This window comes from Hemicordylus capensis, chromosome 17, assembly GCF_027244095.1.
Source record: "Hemicordylus capensis ecotype Gifberg chromosome 17, rHemCap1.1.pri, whole genome shotgun sequence".
Classification (NCBI taxonomy): Eukaryota; Metazoa; Chordata; class Lepidosauria; order Squamata; family Cordylidae; genus Hemicordylus; species Hemicordylus capensis.
The window spans coordinates 8,789,596-8,813,846 of record NC_069673.1 but is presented as its reverse complement, the minus strand read 5'-3'; the positions used below and the strand labels follow the sequence as shown (position 1 = coordinate 8,813,846).

Here is a 24,251-nt window from a genome sequence, read left to right as displayed (position 1 = left end):
AAATGCATAGTTGTAGCAAAACCGCTTGAGACGCAGCTCATGCCTGTTACTGTGGCTGCTTGCGTGATGGTGACGGGCGGGCGGTCCATTCCTCGGCTTGACTGCCCTCTGCACATCTGTAGCAGCCGGCAACGCTGGAAGGCCGGAAGCCACCAAGCCAGTCTATCATTGTGCAGGTAACTGTGGCCGATCTGTTTCCTGCTTGCTTGAATCCAGTCCCTCTCCCAGTTGGCCGTCACAAGCTTCCTGAGCCATTCCTGAGTGTTCTCCCGGAGCTTCCAAGTAGAGCAAAGACAGCTGTTCTGTCCTTGTCTGCCAGGAGTTAGGACAGCAACGCTGGTGCCAGAGTTGATGCAAGGCCAAGAGTGGGCAGCTGGCTTTGGAAGATCCATTCTGGTTCTAGATGCAAGGGTGAGACAATTGCCACAGCCAAGGAGTTCAAGCGGGACCGGGAGCCGACAGAGAAGATCTGAAGAAGGCAAGAGGGTGGGGACAAAACCTGAAGAAAAGCGAAGAACAGCCAAATGGCTCCCTGCCCCACAGGCTTCACGGTCCCGTGTGAGAGGACAGAAGTGAATACATGTCCAGGGTGGGCACCCTACAAGTTCCAAGCAAAGGGGCTGGAGGCAGATCACATTGTCCCACATGGGCAAGAGGCCAAGCTTGCAACTGGGTCTGATTTGGGCTGGTTTCCCTCCGCACCCTCACCAGTGACTGCTGTTTTGGGGAGAGAGAAAAGTGAAGCCACTCAGCACTAATGGCAGGGTTTGTGTAATATCTCTTTAGGCCCTTGGTTTGTCGTCATCTGGCATCTGGAAGGATCAAGGGACGTGCATTTGGATGGACAAAAATGGCCGTGGCATAGGAACATAGGAAGCTGCCTTCTACTGAGTCAAACCATTGGTCTATCTAGCTCAGTATTGTCTTCACAGACCGGCAGCGGCTTCTCCAAGGTTCCAGGTAGAAGTCTCTCTCAGCTGTATCTTGGAGAAGCCAAGGAGGGAACTTGAAATCTTGTGCTCCTCCCAGAGCAGAATATGTACTGGTGCATCTCTTTTATTTTTAAAAGCGGGGCTTTAGCCTGGAGTATTGGTCGCTCAGTTGGTTGGTTGATCATATTTATATACCGCCTGATATGTGCATCTCTAGGTGATGTACACAATTTAAAACATGACAAAAATAAGAGAGTGAAAACCATTAAAACAATTTCACAGAATGAAAAAGTTAAAACAATCTCATGGGATAAAAACAATTGAACGGTTTAAATTCAGTCAAAAGCCTGAGAAAACAGGTGTGTCTTGGGGGTCTTCCTAAAAGCAAACAGAGAAGGAGATGCTCTTATTTTGACAGGGAGGCATTCACAGAGAAAAGCCCGGGGGCAGCCACAGAGAAGGCCCAGTCCTGAGTCGCCACCAAACAAGCCAGTGGCAACTGCAAGTGGACCTCTTCAGATGATCTTAATCAGTGATGTGACAGAGAAGGAGCTCTTTTAAGGACCCTGGACCCAAGCTGTTGTGGGCTTTATAGGTGGTAATCAGTATTTTGTGTTTCGCTCTGAAACATTCCGATAGCCATAGCAGTTCTTTTTAAACCAGTATTATATGGTCCCTGCAAGTTGTCCCAAAGACCAGTCAGGCTGCCGCATTCCTTACCAATTGTGATTTCTGGGATTATGGGAACCTTTGGCCATTGTGGCTGAGGATAATGGGAGTTATAGTCTAACCATATCTAGGGCTCGAAATTGGAGAACCCCTGCCTTAAGGTAAGAACACAAGAACAGCCCTGCTGGATCAGGCCTAAGGCCCATCTAGTCCTGCATCCTGTTTCCCACAGTGACCCACCAGATGCCTCCGGGAAGGCCACAGGCAAGAGCTGAAGGCAGGCCCTCTCTCCTGCTGTTGCTCCCCTGCAACTGAGATCCAGAGGCATCTTGCCTTTGAGGCTGGAGGTGGCCTGTAGCCCTCAGACTAGTAATCATTGATAGACGTGTCCATAAGGTCCAAGATGGTTTGGCTGGTCTCAGTGGGACATCATGAGTCTTGACGTCAAATCATCTGTATTTGTATCCTAAGATCTTCAGTTCAGTTCAGTTCAGTTCAGTTCAAGGTTTATTACAGTCTATGACCAGCACAACAAGGAAATAGAATAGAACATATAACACAGTTTAAGATAAAAACATAATAACACTTATATCACAATACCCTAGGGTATATTACTAAAACCACCAAAGATGGTTTGGAAGGTCCCAATGGGACGTCATGAGTTTTGATGTCCCATCATCTGTATTTGTATTCTAAGATCTTGTTCTTGTATTTTCCCCAAGTTGCTTTTGAGCTCATTGTAAAGGGTTAATCCAACAAGGAGCTCCAGGTTGTGTGTCTGGAATATGAATTTCCCAGCCCAAGAGGTGCTTTGCCATAATTCTTTTTTCATGGTACTTAGCAAGCAGAAGGCTTGTTGGAAAAGAAATTTAGCAAGGTCAAGAAAAGAGTCCCAAATTCCAGTCTGAGGCATTCAGGGGTCATAGAACCGAGTGTGCTGGGAGAAATGTGGACCAAAACCACAGCCATGATTCGGTCCTTAAACCCCCTTCTAGAATTCGATATGCACACTGGGATCTTCATGGTTTCTTTCCCTGCTGCTGAATGTGGGTGGTTTCGTGCTATCTAGATTGGCTCTGTGCTAAAAGCACTCTGTCTTGTGGAGGCTTCTCCTTTTTTCTTTTTTTGGCCACATCTTGGGAACTGTTCTCAGATTAGATGTTAGCTCCTCTTGATTAACTTCTTTTTTTCATGAAGAAGAGGCTGGTCTCTGGCCATTAGTCTCTGGTTCTGGCTATTAGCTGAAGACACCATCTTTTATAGATTCAATACTAGCATCCATGTACCATACCACGTAGCAACTGTACCATGAATTTTAAGGGTCGCCAGGTTCAAATTTCCAAAGAACGCAGGAACAGCCATTCACAAAAAGATGGATGAATATACAGATATCTGTACTCTTGTACAACATAACATCTGAATGGGGCTATTGCCTTGTTTAAAATCGCCCATCATGGCCAAGTAGGTGCCTAGAAGTCTAAGAATGTATCCATTCGGCCACAGCATCCTCTCATTCATGCCTCAGTTTCTTTGCTTGTTCCTTCACCTCTCCCTCGCGGTCATCTCCTTGTTCTTTCCCCCTTTTCACCGGTATAAGGTGCCCAATGCTGCTTTGCCCCTGCTGGGGGCCCCCCTTCAGAACCAGCCCATGCAAACTTTAAAGGAGCGTGGGGTGGGGGGCAGGGAGGAGGGCAGTTTGCCAGCCCCCTCCTCTTCCCTCCTTGTGCTTCTTGCAAGCTTTGCAAGGAGGGGATCTTGTTGCAGAGTTTGCCACTGAGCTGGGTCCTGCAGAGCTGTTCTGGTGGTGCTGGCGGCCGGTATCCTGTCACCTGGCTGCTGACACCCCAGTAATCTGCCTCCTGAGGCAACCTGCTTCCTCTTGCCTCAGGGTAAGGCTGCCCCTGACCTCCAGGTATATTAACAGAGGAAAGCAGTTGAGGCTTACCTTCTGACATCCCACGGAAGGAAACGGGAACTCTCTTCTACCCCAGCAATGCCACACTCCCTGATTTCCTCTTCCTATTAAAATAATGCAGAATACGGACCATACCATGGATCTGCTTGTACTTGGCACAGAATCGCTGTGGCTCGCTCTCAGCGGCTCTGCCTGTCTGCATAGGTGGTAACGGAGGGAACAGAAAGGGACCATTCACAATGGCCGCTTGGGAGTGTGAGAATGAATTCACCAGCATGTGCAGCAGAGCCGGAAAAGATGCATGTGCCCCAACTCGGAGGGCTAATGCCCAAGAGATCCCAGTGAGGGAGGATGAATCCTGAACGACTCGAGCGCACATCTGCACATCATAAGGCCTTGATAAGAAGAAGGCATCCTCATTTTCAAACAGTCATCTCCCGGTAGATAGATAGATAAATTATGTTTGTTGCATAGTCATAGGAGAGCTGGTCTTGTGGTAGCAAGCATGAATGGGCCAGTGGTCTGGCTCAGTCTGTGGTAGCTTCCTATGTCCCTATGACAAATTAAAACAAGATCCTATACGATACAGTAAAATTTGTGCCGTCGGGTTGGTGTCGACTCCTGGTGCCCACAGAGCCCTGGGGTTGTCTTGGGTAGAATACAGGAGGGGTTTACCATTGCCATCTCCTTGCACAGTCTGAGATGATGCCTTTCAGCATCTTCCTAGATCACTGCTGCCCGATAGAGGTGTTCCCCATAGTCTGGGGAACATACCAGCGGGGATTCGAACCAGCAATCCCTTGATCGCTAGGCAAGTTACTTCACTGCTTCGTCATTAGGTGGCTATAAGATACAGTAGGGGCAGTGATTTCCAAGGAGAAAGGATTAGAAAATAGAGACTATTTATTTATTTATTACATTTATATACCACCCCATCCTTAAGAGGAAAGCTGATCTTGTGGCAGCAAGCATGACTTGTCCCCTTCGCTAAGCAGGTTCCACCCTGGTTGCATATGAAAGGGAGACTAGAAGTGTGAGCACTGGAAGAGATTCCCCTTAGGGATGGAGCCACTCTGGGAAAAGCAGAAGGTTCCAGGTTCCCTCCCTGGCAACATCTCCAAGATAGGACTGAGAGAGATTCCTACTTGCAACCTTGCAGAAGCCGCTGCCGGTCTGTGTAGATAATACTGAGCTAGATGGACCAATGGGCTGACTCAGTATATGGCAGCTTCCGATGTTCCTATGCTCCTATCCAAAGGCTCTGGATGGTGGTACATGTGCTATTGCTGTGTCTCCTTTTCTGTCTCCTTCCTTCCTTCCTTCCTTCCTTCCTTCCTTCCTTCCTTGCTTCCTTCCTTCTCACCGGCTTCGGCTTCCCTTCCCCCTCTTTGCAGATTTTTCACAAGCTGCACAGTGAAATCCTTCTTCTCTCCTGCCCGTTCCTGGGAGGGGAAGATGGTCTCCTTCTCACTTTTAACTGCAGGAGAAGAACAAGCGGCCTTGTGTCTGGCATAGCCCCTGCCCTCCTCCGCTCAACAAGCTCCCCGAAGATGGAAGCGCTAGATTGCCCAGTGAGCGGGGGGCCGGCTTCTCCCCTTCCCCTCCAGCCCTCGCAAGACTGAAGCACTTTTGAGCCTCGGCTGGTCGACAAAGCAGCCGTAACCGTGTTGCTCTTGCTTTCCTTGTAGGGAGACGTGGGCGCCCTGGGTCCTCCTGGAGTTCACGGACTCATTGTAAGTATTATGGGGGAAGGCAGGAGGGCTGGACCGGAGGGGGGCTGGAAGTGATTAACTCTTTCCAGGCCGCAATTAAGCACACACCAGTTGACATGTTTGTTTAATCATTGTGTTTACGAGGGGCATGCAGGAAGAGGTGGGGTGGGTTTTTTTGGGGGGGGGAGTTTGTAGTCTTGCTGGAACCGTGGAAACAGTGTAGGATTACCTTTCTGGCAGCTGGGGCACAGCGGCAAAGCACCTGCTTTGCACGCAGAAGGATCTAGGTTCCGTCTCTGGCAGCATCTCCAGGTAAGGCCGGGGGAGACTCCTGCCCGAAACCTTGGAGAGCTGCTGCCAGTGAGTGTAGGCGAAACTGAGCTAGGTGGACTAATAGTCTGACTCAGTAGAGGGCAGCTTCCTAGGTTCCTGGTAGCAGGACACTAAATGACAGTGTTTCTCTTGATGGAGAAGGGATCAGACAGCCGCTCTGCCGTAGCTCTAGTCCTCACTCAGGTGGCCCACCTGTGCAGGTTATATCACTCCGGGCTGCAGGGGGCAAGCCCCACACGACTGAACACTCCTACAAATTCCACCCCATCCCACAAACAGAAATCTCACATGGCAGGGTCCTGACCTAGCTTTCCCCATGACATGCCAGTTGTGTGCCAAGGTCTGTTTGTTTAGGGGAGCATTTCCATGGCCGCCTGAGCCCCTGAAGTGGTGCAAAGTTTACCCTCCTGGAGCTAGCTTAGACCCATCCGTCCAAGAGGCACCAGATAGCTATAACAGCCCATTTTGCTCCTGGCCGGATCCAGTTCTTGTCTGACCTGCCAGTCAGATTGGCCCACGTGGGCTACTTGGTATTCAGAAACACATGCATTGCTTGGATGAATTTTCATCTGATCCTTCTTTCATTGAGTTGGGGGTAGTGTTGATGTCTCCACCCCTGATTCTTTTATATGGCTGTGGAGTGTTTTGAACCCAGGTCTCCTGAATCATACAGTAGTTCAACATTAACATAGGAACATAGGAAGCTGCCATATACTAAGTCAGACCCTTGGTCCATCTAGCTCAGTATTGTCTACCCAGACTGGCAGTGGCTTCTCCAAGGTTGCAGGCAGGAATCTCTCCCAGCCCTATCTTGGAGATGCTGCCAGGGAGGGAATTTGGAGCCTAGATGTTCTTCCCGGAGTAGCCCCATTATCTCCTAAGGGGAATCTCTTCCAGTGCTCACACTTCTAGTCTCCCATCCATATGCAACCAGGGCAGACCCTGCTTAGCTAAGGGGACAAGTCAGGCTTGCTACCCCAAGACCAGCTCTCCTCCCAACCCTCAGTGCCAGCAAACGTGGCTAATCGATTCTGAGCTCTGTATGCCCAATAAACCACAGAGAAATCTCTTCCCCCCCTGCGTCTTGTTGAATCGTTTCTGCAAGACGTTTGTGCTGGCGCCCTTCACCTAACCCCTGAACCTGAATGTGCCCATTTCCTCCTCTTGATTCTGGGTATCCCGAGGGCCGAGGGCCCAGCCATTTCTTTCCAGGCTGGCATGCAGCATGGCTTGTCAATGGCCAGAGTGAGCCACGAGAAGTAACTGGAGCCGCCTCCGCTCATGGCCGAGTTCTCCATGAAGCGAGCTCTTTCTTACTCGACACCTCTCGGTGCTGCAAGGCATAAGAAAGGGATCTCTGTGTGTGAAGCTGTGGCTCGGTGCTCCCCTGGCAGAAAGATGCTCGTAGCAGGAGCTGCTGTTTCTACGCGGCTTGTTTATGCAGGGTGGAGAAGAACTCATGGCATCCCGCTCGTTCCCTGGCTCCCTTCACGGCGGAGAGCCAGCAAGGAGACGTCCGGAATCCTGGCCTGTTTGAACTGTTGAACTTTGCTCCTGGACAGTCCCGCCGAAGGGTGGGGAGAGGTCAAAACTTTGTCGTAGAGCACATATTCGGCATGCCCCTGCTTGGTCCATCTCAGGGTGGTGGTCAGCCAGGCACTGAATTGTGCTCTGCCCTTGCTTGAAATATCAGCTCTTGGTGCGCGTACTGAGAGGTATGCTTGCATGCAGAAGGTCCTAGGTTCAGTCCCTGGCAGCATCTCCAAGTAGGGCTGGGTAAGATCCCTCCTTGAAACTTGGCCGAGCTGTTGCCAAGTCGGTGTAGACAATTCCGAGCTGGTCTGATAAGGCAACTTCCCATCTTGTACGTATGTGCAAATGACAAGAGGGCCAGAGGGGGCCTAGCTCCTTTCTCTTTTGAGCTACTGTTTTAGAAAGCAGCCGGGTTTGGGCTGATTTGAGTTCTGTCACTTCTGCATGATGCTGTTGTGAAACATTGAGCCGGGGGAGCTTGGAAAGCAAACCATCCCTAGAAGCTTCGGCACTGTTTGGAGTTGGTGTCGACCACTTTCTGCCCTCCGGGCACCACAACCAAAAAGGCCCCGTCTCTCGTACCCACATATCAAACTTAGGATTGTGGGGAGCAGAGTGGGAGGGAGAGAGAAGGGCCTGGGAAACATAGCAAGTTTCTTGGGCAGGTTTATACAGAAGGATCGATGACCTGGTTCCAGATGATTTAAGGAATGAATAATAATAATCTTAATTCAGAATAAGACGATATAGTGACAATGGAAATACACATTCTCCCTTATTCCAGATATTAAGACCACTTTAATGCGTAATTAAAACAATTTGAAAAACAAAGCTTATCAAACTTGAGCAGACATGTTTCACTGTTAAAACATCATTCTCAGTGCTCTGTCTCAAACAGCGGGAAGGATCTTTGTTTTTAAATGGTCTTACTTACCCATTAAAGTGGCCTTAATATCTTGTTTGGAATATTAATTCAGTTAGATATGGCATTTAGCCATGGGCCCATGATGCACAGGCAGAAAGCACGCAACACAATGCCCCAACATCACAAATATCAAATAGACCTTGGAGGAAGAGCGGGATATAAATGCAAAAATAAATAAAGACAATTGCTTGCTGACTTACATACGGCATTATTTCAGGCGTTCTGCCCAGTACATCTGAACAAAATTACTGTTTATGATATGTCGAGTTTACAGTTCTCCTGTGCCCCCTCCCATTGTGACAAGCCTGAATTTTCATGGCTGTCATGGCAAAGGTGGTGGTTGCTTTGTGACTTTGTGGGGGGTCGTCACATAATAAAAATGGGATTATAGGGCTAAAGGGGGTTGAGCCAAATGCCAGATGTGTTCTCAAGCTACCAGATCGTGATTTCTCTTTAGATGGATTCAGCCCATATTCTCAACATTCCAATTTGGTTGTGTGAATCTGTGATTTGAAAGAGAGGAAGAAACAAGAAGTAGTTTCTTGTTCTCTAGAGCAGGGATTCTCAACGTTGGGTCCCCAGATGTTATTGGACTTCAACTCCCATAATCCCCAACCAAAGGCCACTGGGGCTGAAGATTATGGGAGCTGAAGCCCAATAACATCTGGGGACCCAGCGTTGAGAATCCCTGCTCTAGACTACAGGAATGTTTCCAATAAATTGCTCAACAGCGGAGTTTTACTGGTGAGGTTAGTGAGTTTTCAGAGGCAGGATTGCTCGTCTGTGCTCCTTTCCATGCTTGACACGGGCTTTCTCTTATACCAGGGTGATATGGGTGCTGTCGGACCAATAGGCTTTCCCGGACCAAAAGGATTAAAGGTGAGTTGGGTGCTGATATGGAAGAGTCATCGCTCAGTGGCAGACTACCTGCTTGGCATGTGGAAGGCCCCAGGTTCAATCCTTGGCATCTCTAGGAGGGCTGGGGTATCTGTAACCTTTTCTCAAGGATTCACAAGGTGGTCTCCTCTCTCCATCCCACCTGCCACCGCCGCCTCTTAATTTCAGGAAGCAAACAGGGCTACGTGGGTGAGGTGGTGGCCGGAGCGGGGGTGAGATTGCCTTCTGGATCTCAACCTGGCTCAGATCCAGGAGCCCCAAATAGAGGTCCTGGCAACTGGCAGGAGATACCATTCCCCAGTTGACTCTGCTCTTGTGTCTCTCTCCCTCCCTCTCTCTCTCCTTTTTTTTGTTGCTTAGGGACTGATGGGAAATCCTGGAGAGCATGGACTGAAAGGTGATAAGGTGATCTGAATATTCCCTTATTGCACTCTTTCTCCTCTGCATGCAACCCTCACCCTTGTTTTCTGTTTTCTCTGCACTGTACGGCATGCCCCTCACGATGATGCCCTCCTGTTTTTCTCCGTTCCCTACGGGTCAAGCTCCCTCTTCGCCCTGCCCTCTTCCTTTCCTCTCAGATCCGTAGATCTGGCTCCGGCATGCACTGAGAAAGTTCTGTCTCCAAGACTCCTCCTCTCAAGACTTAAGTCTCTCCCAGAGAACTAAATCCCCCTGTCTTCTGAGAGCTCCTCAGAACGAGGTGATGGGCTTGCAGTACTTCTGCCGGTTGGGATGGTCTGGGCTCTTCGGGAGGTTTTGGTGGCGAAAAGAACTATAGCTAACCTGGGGCTTACCTGCCCATGGAGATAACGTGGGATTGATCAACATCATAGCCTTGTTCTCTCACTGCCAGCAAGTTAGGGGGAGCGCCCAGCCTAGTAGGAGAGCCAGGACGCTCCCGATTTTCAGTTGTGGGCTTGGAAACGTTCAGGTAGGAGGCGAGGAGAAAGCGATTGTGAGAAGTGGCAGCTGGTTAGGATGGGGTTTGCTCCTACCTCGGTAAAATGCTGGGCACAGATTTTGGGTAGGGTGTGCTTGTCCGGTCCATCTGGTGCCTCCCACACAATCATTCTCCCCACCGCCTACCAAAATGTTTGCAAGTTCATGACCAACAATTGGGCAATCAATGCTGAGTGCTTCTCCTACCCTGCTGGTGGTTGTGTGAACAAACCTTGAGTCTGTCAAGAGCCTGCTCCAGTTTGGCACACTTTACTATGGCCGGGACTAATAAAACAGGCCCTGAAGGGCTCTGCCTTGAGCCTTGCTCACTCGGACGCCTTCCTCGTGGTGCGACACGCTGTGTTGTTTTTTAGCTGTGGCTCCAGCCCTCTGGACCAAAAGGATGTTCTTTGCTTGTTGTTGTTGCTGAGTGGATATTGAGCTACGGGCATGCCTTGGAGGTGGGCCGCGCAGGGAGCTGAACTGCCTTCCTTGGTTGTCTTGAGGGCACTTCCAAACGCCAGCCTTTTGCACTGACAGTTGGGCGGTGGTGTGCTACATGCAGGGAACGGGCACAACGTGAGTGTTCTTCTTTCTGCCGCTGTCAGAGCAGGCTGTTAAGTGCTTTGCAGGCTGGGCCAGGCTCGACTGGCCTTGAGCTGAGTTTCCAGTTGTCTTCCACATCTATGCCATGTCATCTAAGCCTCTTTCTGTGGTTTCATCCAGCCTGCTTGGTGACTGCAGAGCTGACTGGCTGATGTCCGGTTTCCTCCGGGTGCCCAGGCATGCTCATGGTTGTAGGTTCAGGACTGCCTCTGGACTCGAGTCCTAGGCCTCCCCCCGCCCCATTCTTTTCTTTCTTCCCCCACCTGGGAAGGAAGGCAGTCCCCGGTTGGACCCCTTTTTATCACGTCCCACTCTGAACTCCCCACCCCCGCACCCCTCGTGTTTTAAAACTAGGCACAGTGGACCGGCGTGCCCTCTAATGGGGATTTCCCAGAGGTGGTGGACTACAGCTCCCAGAATCCCCAAGCAAAGACCATGGCAGCTGGGGATTCTGGGAGTTGTAGTCAACCACATCTGGGGAATCCCTGTTAGAGGGAACACGGAAGTGAAAAGAAGTTTTGGAGCGGGGCGGAACTGCTCAAAGAAAGAGGCAGAGCCATATCTTCGTTCCGGTTGCCAGCTCCTGGAAACGCAGGCAGTCCCTGGTTGGATCCCAGGCCTGCCCGGTTTGATAGGATTTCAGGAAGCTGGGTTTGGGAATAGCCTCATCAGCTGCAGTTGATTGTGGCTGGGCCTTGCAGAGTCCGATAAAAGACTCCATGCCTCCCACTCAACATTCCCTACCTGAGAGTGGTCTGCCTAACTGGGGAGCCCAGTTCTAACTTTTGCCGCGCTCCAGATTCCTACGAAGAGGAAAGATCCCGGCTGCGGGGTGCTTGGTGGCACCAGGAGCTGGAAGCGTTGGTTGCGCAGGAGGGACAGCCAGGCCATAAAGCCCCCGCTCTCCTGCCAGGAACCAGCAACCTTTCAGAATTATTAACTCGAATCAGATGAGAGGGCGGCTTCGGTGGACCTAACTTGTTCCATCTGCCGCTTCTTGCTGACTTGCAAAGGTCTGAGGGAAGGAATTATGGGGTTTGAGGGCATCCCACATCCTGCTTGGCACGGGCGGCTGTCTTGTTCCTTGCTGCATTCAGGCCGCTCAGAGCTTTGCTTCAGCCCGTCTCCCGGCTGACAAGGAGCCTTTCTCCCCCCGTCGGCTACACTGTGCTCATCTCCAATTCTTTTCAGCTGGGTTTTTGCTCAGCAGCCATTCCTGTTTTCAGGCGGTTGGCCTCCTGGTAGCCCTCTCTGAGGCGGAGCTGGGGATTTCCTTGACTTGCACAGCTGCTGTGGGAAGCAGAGCGGGTCGAGCCGGGTTCGTGTCTTGCACAAAGGTGCCGCGGCCGCCAAACACACGAGCGAGATCCTGAACGCTACACTTTTTAAAAATGCGGACCGTTGCCTTTTTTATCATGTCCCACTCTGAACTCTTCATGTTTTTAAAACTAGGCACAGCAAACTGGCGGGCCCTCTAACAGGGGTTTCCCAGGTGTGGTTGACTACAACTCCCAGAATTCCCAGCTGCAGTGGCTTTTGCTTCGGGATTCTGGGAGTTGTAGTCCACAACATCTGGGGATCCCCATTAGAGGGGACCCTGCAGGGGAGCCACAGCAAGAGAGCGGGAATGCCCTCCCCACTTGCCTGTGGGCTTCCCACGGGTCACTGGGACTGTCTGGCTGCATGCAGAAGGTCCCAGGAGTTTCAGGCAATTGCGGTGGGCAGGACTTCGGGAGTGGCTTTTTCTGCTAGTGAGAGCAGGCAGTAGGTGGGCACGCTAGACTAGGGATTCTCAACGTTGGGTCCCCAGATGTTATTGGACTTCAGCTCCCATAATTCCCAGCCTCAATGGCCTTGGGTTGGGGATTATGGGAGTTGAAGTCCATCAACATCTGGGGACCCAGCATTGAGAATCGCTGCGCTAGACCAAAGGGCTGATCCAGTATGAGGAGGCTTCATATGCTCTCATATATGGAATGCTCTGAGGCAGAGGATGTAGCTCTGTGTCTCCAATGGTCTTCCCACCATTCCTGCTCTGGAGAGAGCAGGACGTCTTCACCCACGAGTAATGGGAGGCAAAGAGATCGGCAGAGGAATGTGGCAGAAGGGGATAGCTGCCTTGCTTACCCATACTGGGAAAGCACTGGTTCCAAAATCTCTTGACAGCCCCCGCCTTTCTCCAAAAAAAATAATAAATGGCCCCATGCGTCTCAAATTATGCAAAATTTAGTCTGGAACAAAACCAACACAACATTAAATAAAGAATACAATGGCACCAGGCACCAAATCAGTCCTGTTAAAAGCTTTCTTGAAAAAGGAAATTTGTATTGCCTTCTCTGGGCATAAACAGTAGGGCTTGGGGTGCTTCCTTTTCTGGAGAAGCTATAGAGCACGAGGGCCGCTACCAAGGAGGCCCTGCTATTTTCTTGGCTAGAGTTTACGTTGTAGTCCTAGGAGCAGCTTTGCTGCCTCTTAAATTCTTACGAGATGGGCAGATTCAAATGGGCAGATGGTCCCAAAGGGATGTTTGACCTTATCCCGACATGCCTTCCAGTGGGATATAGGAACATAGGAAGCTGCCATATACTAATTCAGTCCCTTGGTCCATCTAACTCAGCATTGCCTACACAGACTGGCAGTGGCTTCTCCAAGGTTGCAGGCAGGAGTCCCTCTCCGCCCTGTCTTGGAGATCCTGCCAGGGAGGGAACTTGGAACCTTCTGTATCCAAGCAGGCAGAAGTTCTTCCCAGTGACAGGTGAAGAAGAAGTTCTTTAAAAAGCATTTTGGAGATTGATTGATTCTTTCATTCATTCATTCAATAATTGTGTTACTTTGCTCCAGTTATCCCATTCTTCAGTTGGCTCCTCTGAGTTCCTTAAAATGGGAAGAAAAGTCGGCTAGAATGTTTTTTTTTTAAACAAAATCTTCTGACAGGTGTGCAGTTTCAACATGTGTTCTATTCAGGATGGTTTTATTGGATGTTTCTTGAGGGTGTTTAGTTGCAGCCCGTCTTGCATGCGAGGGTTGGAGTGGCCTCGCAATCCCAATAAATATAAGAAGTTGTCAGTGACATGGCTATTTCCTTCGGTTGTTTATATCTTTCAGGAATAAATAATTTCCACTGCATCGCCTGACTCTTTCCAAATGTCTCACACACAAACACACACAAATCCTTTTTCCGGGTGTGTGTGTGAGGAATACATACATTCCCTCTGGATTAGTGTCTTCCACTGGGATACTCAAAGGCAGGGGAAGGCCAGCTTGCATCTCCAGCTGTTGTTGAACTACAACTCCCATTATCCCCACCCAACCACAAGAGCCAACCTTGCCTGCCCCAGCTCTAAGGTTTGGCCTCCCAAGGCAGCAGAATGAGGTTGGAGCGCGGAATGTCCCACGTCGGACTGCAGGTGGGGTCTGGCACTTCCACCTGGCAAGGTGTGGTGATCTTTCTAGCACCTTGCAAGCCCCAGATAGGGAGGGATAGAGGCTTGCTGCCACTTTCAGGAGGAGAGCTGGTCTTGTGGTAGGAAGCAGGAGTTGTCCCCTTTGCTAAGCAGGGTCTGCCCTGGTTGCATATGAATGGGAGACGATGTGTGAGCAGTGTAAGAGATTCCCCTCAGGGGATGGAGCCGCTCTGAGAAGAGCATCTAGGTCTCAAGTTCCCTCCCTGGCAGCATCTCCAGATAGGGCTGAGAGAGATTCCTGCCTGCAACCTTGGAGAAGCTGCTGCCAGTCTGGGAAGATAATACTAAGCTAGCTGGTGGTCTGACTCAGTATATGGCAGTTGCCTATGACTCCAGTTCCTTCTCCTAAGCTCTGCAATCCTCTCCTCTTCTTCAGAAGCAGGGCAATGGTCCTCTCTCTCTCCCTCACTTCCTTCCCCTACTAATTGAGCAAAGAGGCACCTTTTCAAGTGGTGATTCTCTTACATTCAGCAGGGGGAGAGCAACTGGCCCTATCCATCCCCAGCACAGCACCCTTCATTCAGGAGAGCACTTCACAGAGCAGAGCTTTCAGCAATGTGCCAGGGTGGGTTGGGGGCTTGGGTCGTGAGCCGGGGTTTGAGAATCGGAGAGTTAGAAGCATGTCCTCCTTTTAATCTGTGAAAGATTGGAGCGGGGTCTGTTTGGAAAGGTTAGGTAAGTGCCTAACCCTGTGGCTGTCAAGGTGTTTCCTTGAGGGCACTGCTGCTGCAGTAACAGAATTGTCAATGTAGAGATATTCCCGTGTATGGGATGTGTAATTTGTGGGGAAGCCCTAAGATCACAGGGGAGCAGAAGAAAGCATGGGGCGGCTGTATGAATTGTGGAGGCTCACAGCTGTTCTTCCTTGCTTGCTTGCAAACATTTCCTCAAATCCCTACATTTTTATGTTCCCTAGCATACCTAGTTGGTGTTAATAAGAGGGAAGAATCAAACAGGCTGCTGCTATTATTATTTATTAACACAGTCAGACAGGTGTTATTGACTGGTTTGTTTTATCCAGACATCGAGTCCTTTCCAAGGACCTGGGATGGCTGAATTTTATTGTCAATGTTGTTGCTGCTGTTATAGATATCATTCTTATTCTTATTCTTCTTCTTATTATTATTGACAGTTTATTTAAAGTAAGATTTTTGAAACCGTTTACTGGGAAATTCTCCTGCACATGCCCCACTGAGATGAATGAGGGCAGTGTTCTTGCACATCTCCAGCTAGTTTATATGGAGATTGCATAGGGATATGTTTGTGGCCAATTACACCCTTTGGAAAATGCCTCTCTTATTGAGAAATCCTGCCCTGTTCCTGGTCTTTTGCCACCAATTTTTCCTTGAAAGAAGCTTCTCGTGACATTTCCCTCTGTGCAATAGAACGGAATGATTTCCATTCATCTGGGCATCTGTTTTTTGCCCTTGATGTGATGTCTGTTGTAACCTTTTTTGGTGATGTGTATTCAGGGTGAGCAAGGAGTACCCGGGGTTCCAGGAGATGTCGGATTCCAAGGTGACAAGGTAATTGTATCCTGATTTATTTATTTTTTGCCCTGCATGTGTGTGTAGAAATACAGAGATGTAGCTGCTGTCTGGTTTTCTTGGCTAGATGTTCCCACTCTAACCATGTTTCCTTCCATTCATTCTTCCTGATGATTTCAACAGCAGATATGATGGCAAAGATGTTGCCCAGAATGTGCCCAGTCCAGGAAGTGAATTCAGTGGGACCTGACCAAACCTAACTTTCTCTGGGTTGGGTCTGCTCTCTGCAAAATTCTTCACTATCATCATCAAAATGATAGTCACATGAAAGGCTCTTGAGCAAACTTAGCAGTCCTGGGATAAGGGGGCAGGTTCGGTTGTGAATTGGTAACTGCTTAAAGGACAGGAAACAGAGGGTAGGAATAAATGGACCATTTTCACAATGGAGGGAAGTAGGAAGTGGGGTCCCCCAGGGATCTGTGCTGGGATCAGTGCTCTTTAATTAGTTCATAAATGATCTAGAAGTAGGGGTAAGCAGTGAGGTGGCCACATTTGCAGATGACACTAAACTACTCAGGGTAGTGAAATGCACAACAGATTGTGAGGAGCTCCAGAAGCATCCCTCCAAACTGGACAAGTGGGCAATAAAAATGGCAGATGCAAGTGTAAAGTGTAAAGTGATGCACATTTTGGCAACTGCACATATACACTGGTGTAGACTGAGCTGTCGGTGACTGACCAGGAGAGGGATCTTGGGGTCATGGTGGACAGTTCGTTGAAAGTGTCAACTCAGTGCTTCTTCCTAGAGGTATCTGGTGCGTCACTGTGGGCTCCAAAATGCTGGACTTGATGGGCCTTGGGCCTGATTCAGCAAGGCTGTTCTTATCTCGAAGCTGATGTTCCTATAGCCTGCACTCTTATGACTCTCCCCTCTGACCCATACCCCTCCTCTTTATCCCAGCCTTGCCTAAATACCCCAAATGACTCAATGCCCCCAATTTAAAGGAACCTGTCTTACCCAACATCACCTGTGGCTGTGGCAGGATTTGAACTCGTATCTTCCAGGAGGCCTGTCTGAAAGATTTCACAGAGTCCTGACCCAGAGCCCCAGGAAAGCTCAGGTGTACACCTGCAACCCTTGTGTGAATTTCTCCCATCAATTTCTTGGATGGTGAAATTTATTGCGGGTTGGGCAGTGTGTAGTTTTTTTGGGGGTAGTTCTTTGATTGATAGATTGATTAATTGCTGTCAAGTCAGTGTCGTCTCTTAGCGACCACATCGATAGATTCTCTCCAGGATGGTCTGTCTTCCACTTGGCCTTTAAGGTCTCTCAGTGGTGCATTCATTGCTGTCGTCATCGAGTCCAACCACCTGGTTGCTAGTCGTCCTCTTCTTCTCTTTCCTTATTTTCTTAGTTATTTTTGCAGTCTACTTAGTTTCTCATTCCCTCTTATATCTTCTCCTTCTGAGGCATCTTCCAAAACCTCCCGCAGTCTTTTATGGGTAGGCACCAAGCCACGGAAATACTTCTTGAAATAGAGCATCTTCTAAATAACACAGCTGTTGCCGGCCATGGCTTGCTCAGCCGCCTCGTACCCGGATTCCTCCCCGTTTCCCAGTGGCTGGACGCACCAAGAGCAAAGCGGGGGGAAAGGGTTAGACTTGGAATGTTTAGACTGTCCCGCCATGTGCTTCCACCGGCCGGTCACTGTCCGGGTGCCAGGACTCGCCCTGCTCCACACTCCCTCCTCCCTGCACAAAAGAACAGAACCGTCTGGGACGTCAGCTGTCCAGAGGCTGGGAAGATCTGAATCTGAATCCCGAATCTGTGGAAGGTGAAATGGGGAACATTTCGGTGATTTCTTGAGCTGAGAGATTAACTTATCACCAGCAATGTGGTGTTCACCTGCGGGGCGGGGGACCTTTTCTCCCCAGAATGCCCCTCGGGATAATACTACATAATGATGACCAGGGGTGAAGAAACGTTGGCTCAGTTGATCAGTTAGGCACAATATTGTACTTGTCAGACGGTTCCTCCAGCTATGTTGGTACATTACGCATCAGGACTTTTTTTTCACTCACCAGGCATCATTTTTCACTTGTCACCACCAGCCTTGCTCCCCTCCTGGGTCTGTCCATCGCTGTTGGTCATGGTTACTCAATAGAACTTCGGTATTTAGACACAATATGCTTCTGACTTATCAGATGCTATGCACAAAGCCAAGAATGTAGGGCTCTTGCCTTCACACCCAGCTGATGGGCTTCTCGGAAACATCTGATTGGCCACTGTAAGAACATAAGACGAGCCTTTCTGGATCAAGTGCAAGGCCTATTAAGTCCAGCATGCTGTTGCCCACAGAGGCCTACCAGATCCCTCTGGGAAACGCACAGGCAAGAGCTGAGTTCATGCTCTATCTCCTGCTGTTGCTCCCCTGCAACTGGTATTAGAGGCACCTTGCCTCTGAGACTGGAGGTGGCCTAGACCATCAGAACTAGTAGCCATTGATAGGCCTGTCCTCCCCGAATTTATTTAAGCCTTGCTTAAAGCTATCCAAGCTGGTGACCATCTCCGCATCCCATGGCAGATGATTCCATAGATTGTAGAAAGCATGATGCTGGAGCCGCTGCAATTTTGGGGTTGATTCACCAAGACTCTTTTTTATGCAGAATGTCTGTGTGGTCTTTTTTCTTCCCCTCCAGGGTAGCCACGGTTTGTCTGGGATGCCAGGTACCCGAGGGAAACTAGGACCTGTTGTAAGTAACAGCTTCTCTCTCCTGATCTTGCTAATAATTTTTTTTTAGTCAATAACCATCTTGTTTATCATTTATGTTTTCTGTGTAAACCACTCTGAGTACTTTTGTTGAACAGCAGTATATAAATATTTGTAGTCGCAGAAGCCCTAATTCAGCCGTTCTGAAACAATCAAAGTATGTACGTGGAACTAGGGCGGTAGAAGCAGACACTCGTCGCCATTCACAGTGTGGGACGACTAGCAGGTCCCTGCCCCAAAGAGCTTCCAGTCCAGAAACAGACACAGGGGAAACAACAAAGGGAGAGAAGGGAAACGGAGGTGGGTGAAAAAAGTGAAGAATGTCTCATGGTCTCCTCTTGTTTGCTTGGTTGTCCGCAGGGGAAGATCGGCGACAAAGGTCCAGTTGGAATTCCGGGACCGCCTGGCCCCGAGGTACGTTCTGTCTTTGATACTAGGGCTATTCACTCCTGATACTGCGCAAACGTAAAAGTGCATGTCCAGTGTATGGGTTTTTTTGAGCGTAGCTGTATGTATGTTCATTTTGAAAGTCATCCTGGCTACTGGACCTTTCGTACATAGGATACAGATTGTGCATGCGGCTATAGGTGTGTTTGAACTTTAATGTGTGAGCAGTGGTGGCTCAAGGCTTCTGAACGCCCAGGGCAGGGTTCCAGTTGTGGCTCCCTTGTGCTTGGACCTGTGTCCCGGCTTCTCCCACCCCCACTTCCTATAAAGCAGGGGGCAGGAGGACAACTTGCTGGTGCCCCCCATGATCTGTTGCCTCATGGAAGAACTGCCCCTGTGTATGAATAGATCAATAATCTGTCTTCCCTGGACATAGAGGGGCATACAGGAGAACCTTATTATCTGTGAGGGTTCCGTTATCTGCAAGGGTTCCATGAAACCGCGGATAACGGGGCATTAGGGCTATGGAGGATATTGTGGGGTTAGATTCCTTAGCCATGGAAAACGAGTGAGAAGGTGAAAAATGAGCAAAAGGTGGAGGGAATTTTGTGTCTCTGTGTGTGGAGTGGTGGTGGCGGCTACCATGCTCTGTGTCCCCAGCTGTCCAGCAATGCCCCGCAAAAGCTGGCTTTTTTTATTTCCCCCCATGGGAAATCGCAGTGTTGGGTTTTTAGAAAACAGAAACGAGCCAGCAAATGGCTTTCTTCGTTAAAATGGCGGGCGGAAATGACCTTGGCGCTCATTTCTGTCCACCCCCAACCCACGGAAACGTGAGTCTTAACCCTTTCAGTGCCTGATTTCCCCCCGCGTATACCGAGGTTGGGTGGCAATTAGCCTTTGGCGGATACGCACATGGATGCCAAGTCCGCGATTAATGGGGTTCTCCTGCAGATTGTACATGTGTGCGGCATTATGTGTGAGTAGCTCTGCTGTTCTTTCCTTTTCCTTGGAGGTGTGCGCTGTTTTTGTGTGTGATAACAAAAATAACCCTTTGGATCAGAGCCCACACCCACCCAAGCTTATGTCACAATAAGTCTGTTCAAGGGGCAACGAGACCCGTGGTTTTTGCTGCTTCAGACTAAGATGGCAGCCCTGTTGAACTGAAAGAGTGACATCAGAGAGCCTGATGTGGTCTCCAAGTGAAGTGAAATAGCTGATCAAACTTCTTTGGCTTCAGGAACGGAACAAGCACTGGGCAGGCAGGGCAGGCTGACAGGAGGGAGCGAGCAGCGGAAGAAAGTGATGCAGAGAGGCTAGCAGTAGGTCTGTGGTCCACCATCTTGGTGGGTTCTCAGCTAGTTCTTAATATGGTCGTATCAAGCATCATTCTTGGCAGCCCCAGAGGAGACAAACAGAAAAACTGCTGTTTAAGTTACAGGGTCTTGTCGTGGTGGTTAAACTAACATCCTATAAACATGTCAGAGAGGAAAGGCGGGAAATGGATATGTTTCAACGAGAAAGGGTTTATTTTACAAATTATATGCAAAGCAACAGTTTATGCCAGAGTCCAAATAAGAAATTTTAAAAACCTGGACTGAGGTTCTGGAGGAGTTTCCATCAATTACAGTTATGGCCGCGATGGTTACGTGAAGTTTATTACTTTCTCGTTTTTGGATGGGGTTTATTTGCCCTTCATGTGCATATGCAACAATGGAGCTTTGTCTAATAGACTTTTATTTAATGAGCGAATAAAACACAAATAATGTAGCTGAAGAGTGCCATCATTCTTCAGGAAAAAGGCTCATGACAGCTCACTCCATTTGTTGCTTTTGTGATAGCGCTGCTGCTAAAGCTACTCTCCCATGGCTGGTTCCCAGGCTGCATGCAGCCCCAGTGGCACCGTGCTAGTGTTTGGACTCTGGAATGGGCAGAACCCACTCAGTCGGGGCTAAATGAAATAGTGTAAACTAGCTGGCCCGGGTGCAGAGCATCTGCGTCTCTAGTTCTCCCTCGTTCTCAGCCCCCCACCCTGATTCTCTCCTGCTGACTTGGCCACCACCTTTTCTCCCCACCGGCCAGCCTGGCCATTTGCCATATCTTCTCTGCTGTCCTCTCCCCCTCCCCTCACACATGAACTCTCACGAGAGCTGCCACACATGGGATTAGTGACGGGTACGTCTAAGACAATTATATATATAGATGGTTACAACAAAGGAGGGGGTCAGGGGAGATATTACAGAACTGGGGAAAGAGGTTGAAGCCCCTTTTGTACATAGGAAGGCTAAAGAGTTCTGGGCCTTTGGACTTGAGGACAAGGGAGCCAAAGTGGTGGGAAAGAATTGTGATGCACAGCGCATAGAATGTCCTCTCCCACGCCCCCCAATAATATTAGAACTTGGAGTCACTCAACAAAATTGATTGGCAGGATAAAGTATTTCTTCACATAATGCATCATTCATTTATGGAATTCACTGCCATGAGATGTGATTATGTTCACTGGCTTAGATGGCGTGGAAAGCGAGTTTAGAGCATTTAATGGAGGATGAGATCTCACTGGCAGGGACATGGCTATAATCGGATGTGGAGGGTGGATGTCCCTGGGTCCCTGAGGGAGAGGGGCCCTCCAGCTAAGCAACAGCTTGATCCCCTACTAACATGATCCCCTGCTAACTGAGCAGAGAGACACCTTTTAAAAGTGGGGTTTCTCTTTATTTAGCAGGGGGAGAGCAACTGGCCCTATCTGTCCCCAGCACAGCACAGCGGCTGTTGTTGGTATCTATCTTACGTTGCTTTCTTTAAATTTTGAGCCCTTTGGGGGCAGGGAGACATTTTGTTTGTTTATTTGTTAGTTAGTTAGTTAGTTTATATATAGGTAAACCGCTTTGGGAATCTTTGTTGAGAAGCAGTATATAAATATTCGTCGTATTTGTATCTTCACTCTTCCCCTCCTGCCTCTCCAAAGACGACGACGGGAGAGTTGAGTGGGCCAGGGGTTCCTCTTCACTTTTTGTCCCTGGGCCAACCTTGCTATGTCCCTGACCCCTGGCATGATCAGCCCTGACGGCAGGATAGAACCACGGTGTTCAGAGGCACCATGCTTGCTACCTCTGCATGCCTTTTGCAGGAGAGGGCAAGCAGCATAACCTGCTCGTGGGGCTTCCCGGAGGCGTCTGGGGCGCCCACTGTGGGAAACGGGACCCTGAGCTAGAGGGACATGTTGGTCTGACCCAGCAGGGTTCCTTTTATGTTCCTGGAAAAGATGTCTATGTAGCTGGAACACGGCTGGCCATCTTGGCTGACAGAGGTTTCCCCCCTCATCAGCATTCTGGCATTTTGCTGGGTCTGGAACAGTTCTCTGTTGAGCTGTATCGCTTAGTGTGATCTTTTTCATTGTTAACATTGGACCGGAGTGTGGCTTGCTCTGTTTCCGTCGCTGAATGGATTGTGGGGAGGAAACAGGGCTGGTGTGAAACGTGAAAGGCTCATGAGCATGTCGTCACCTTTCCTTTCCCGATGCCAAGCCCGCTTCCCTTCTGTCACGCTTGCAAGTCTTGATTTATTCCTTGCGAGGAAGCACTCGCTGCTGGTTCAGAATCTGCGAAGAATTGAACAGGGGCCTTCCGAGCTGTGTAGCGGCAAGGCACCCAGAAGCACACCGTCCCGCCACTTAGAAAAAGGGTGTGGTGGGTGGGCGGGGGGAGAGTTCGCGTGGCAAAGGAAATTGGAGCCGGGGCCCGCGGGGGCCTTGGCGGAGACTGGCCCAGTTGGATGAAAACATGGCCAGAGGGGTAAGCGACACGGATCCAGTGACGTTGAGATGGTAGTTGCTCATCCTAACCCCTGTCCTAGGGTTGCCAACATGCCACTGCCTGAATACGGGACACAAGTGGGGTTGGGTGTGTGTGTGTTTGGGGGGGGGGTCATCTGTAGGTGGGGTCGTCCTAGAACCCCAAGTAGCAGTATTATTCATTCATTCGTTCGATTTTTGTACCCCCCTTCCAAATATGGCTTAGGGTAGTTTACACAGAGAAACAACAAATAAATAAGATGGATCATATACATAATACAGTACCTTTGTAAAAAAACAACCAACCCATAACAAAACAAGCCTCATGATTTCACGAAGCTTCTTGTTCACACAGACCATCCCACGTAGACACAGAGCAAGTGTCAAGTGAAAAATTATATTCATTCATTCATTCATTCATTCATTCAAATTTTATACCACCCTTCCAGAAAGGCTCGGTTAAGAGAATCCCCCAGGTTCACACACACACACACACACACACACACACACACACACACACACACACACACACACACACAGCGCATCCCTGCACCTTCCCCACTGAAAGCCTCACTGAAAGGCTTTTTTATCTGCCCAGAAGTGGGGAGTCGGTTAGCAGGAGTCTGTACGTCTGTTTCCACTTGATAAGTAAACAATTAGCCCCTTGCAAGATCTAAATAAAGCCAGGCCATTGCTCCTGCAGGTCTGCGGAGCAACTGCGGCTTCTTTTGTGAACTTTGTTGTTTCTTTGACATTATCACCCAGACTTCAAAGGGCCCAGTGCAGATACGCTGAGGGATGAGCGAACGCCCCAGGCTCTGCTGATAATACGGGGGAAACAGCATCCCGTTCCAGACACGAGATTTTTGCCTCCGATACAGGACTTCCTGTATAATACGGGACTGTTGGGAACACTGCCCTGTCCTCTGTGTGGAGGTGAAGGCAGGGTGGGGGAGATTCAGTGACCTTCCACACCTGCAGGCACCTTTGGGTCTTCAAACGGCACACCTAGATTAGAGGCGATGGCGCCTGAACATCGTTGGAACCCAGCAGCTCTCCTGCGGCATCCGGGGTGCCAATATGAAGAACAGCTTCCCCCACATCCCAGCCGGCGTCACTGCTGAAGGAAGTGGACACGTGCAGAAAGGGCTTCTAGGATTATCTAGTGGGGCCGGCTGTTCCATGTTTCAGGAGACAATCCTTGCAAATGCATCTGAAGAGGGTTTGGTGGGACATCGGAAGCTGCCATATACCGAGTCAGGCCATTGGTCCATCTAGCTCAGTATTGTCTACCCAGACTGGCAGCGGCTTCTCCAAAAATTACAGGCAGGATGGTCACTCAGCCCTGTCTTGGAGACGCCAGGGAGGTAACTTGGGACCTTTGCATGTGGCATGCAGGTGTTCTTCCCAAAGCGGTCCCACCCCTTAAGGGGGATCTCTTACAGTGCTCCCATGCACTCTCCCATTCAAATGCAAACCAGGGCAGACCTTGCTTAGCAAAGGGGACGACCCCTGCTTGCTACCACAAGGCTGACTCTGCTTGAGACAAAGCACCAGATGTGGCTCCCACCATCTCCACCCACCCCTTTAGCTTGGCTGCTGTTCTCGGAGCTCAAATTCAGAAAGAAAAGGGGGAGGAGATGTGGAGGAGCCCATAAAGACGGGAGAGGAAGCAGAGGAAGGAAGAGGAGAGTATTGCCCATAAAGTTCGGCTAGAGTGCCCAGGGAGGGAGAGGACAGTGATGGCTATATGGTTGGCCTAGAGCAGGTTTCCCCAACCTGCGGCCCTCCAGATGTTGCTGAACTACAACTCCCAGCATACCCAGCCATTGTGGCTAGGGATGCTGGGAGTTGTAGTTCAGCAACATCTGGAAGGCCGCAGATTGGGGAAGCC

At 49.7% G+C, this 24,251-nt stretch overlaps 1 protein-coding gene across 6 annotated transcripts in view; it reads left to right on the top strand.

The window, feature by feature from the left end:
* Positions 1 to 24,251, top strand: part of LOC128339079 (collagen alpha-1(XXVII) chain-like) — a 285,851-nt gene that overhangs the window by 154,551 nt on the left and 107,049 nt on the right. For all 6 annotated transcript variants that reach the window (XR_008312830.1, XM_053282602.1, XM_053282601.1 and 3 more), the window contains exons 17-22: positions 5,205 to 5,249; positions 8,845 to 8,898; positions 9,277 to 9,321; positions 15,398 to 15,451; positions 18,113 to 18,166; positions 18,544 to 18,597. Coding sequence is in view for 5 of the 6 variants with exons in the window: in XM_053282602.1 (XP_053138577.1) it covers positions 5,205 to 5,249; positions 8,845 to 8,898; positions 9,277 to 9,321; positions 15,398 to 15,451; positions 18,113 to 18,166; positions 18,544 to 18,597 (306 nt within the window). In the remaining variant the exon portion in view is untranslated. The remainder of the gene's footprint in view (positions 1 to 5,204; positions 5,250 to 8,844; positions 8,899 to 9,276; positions 9,322 to 15,397; positions 15,452 to 18,112; positions 18,167 to 18,543; positions 18,598 to 24,251) is intronic.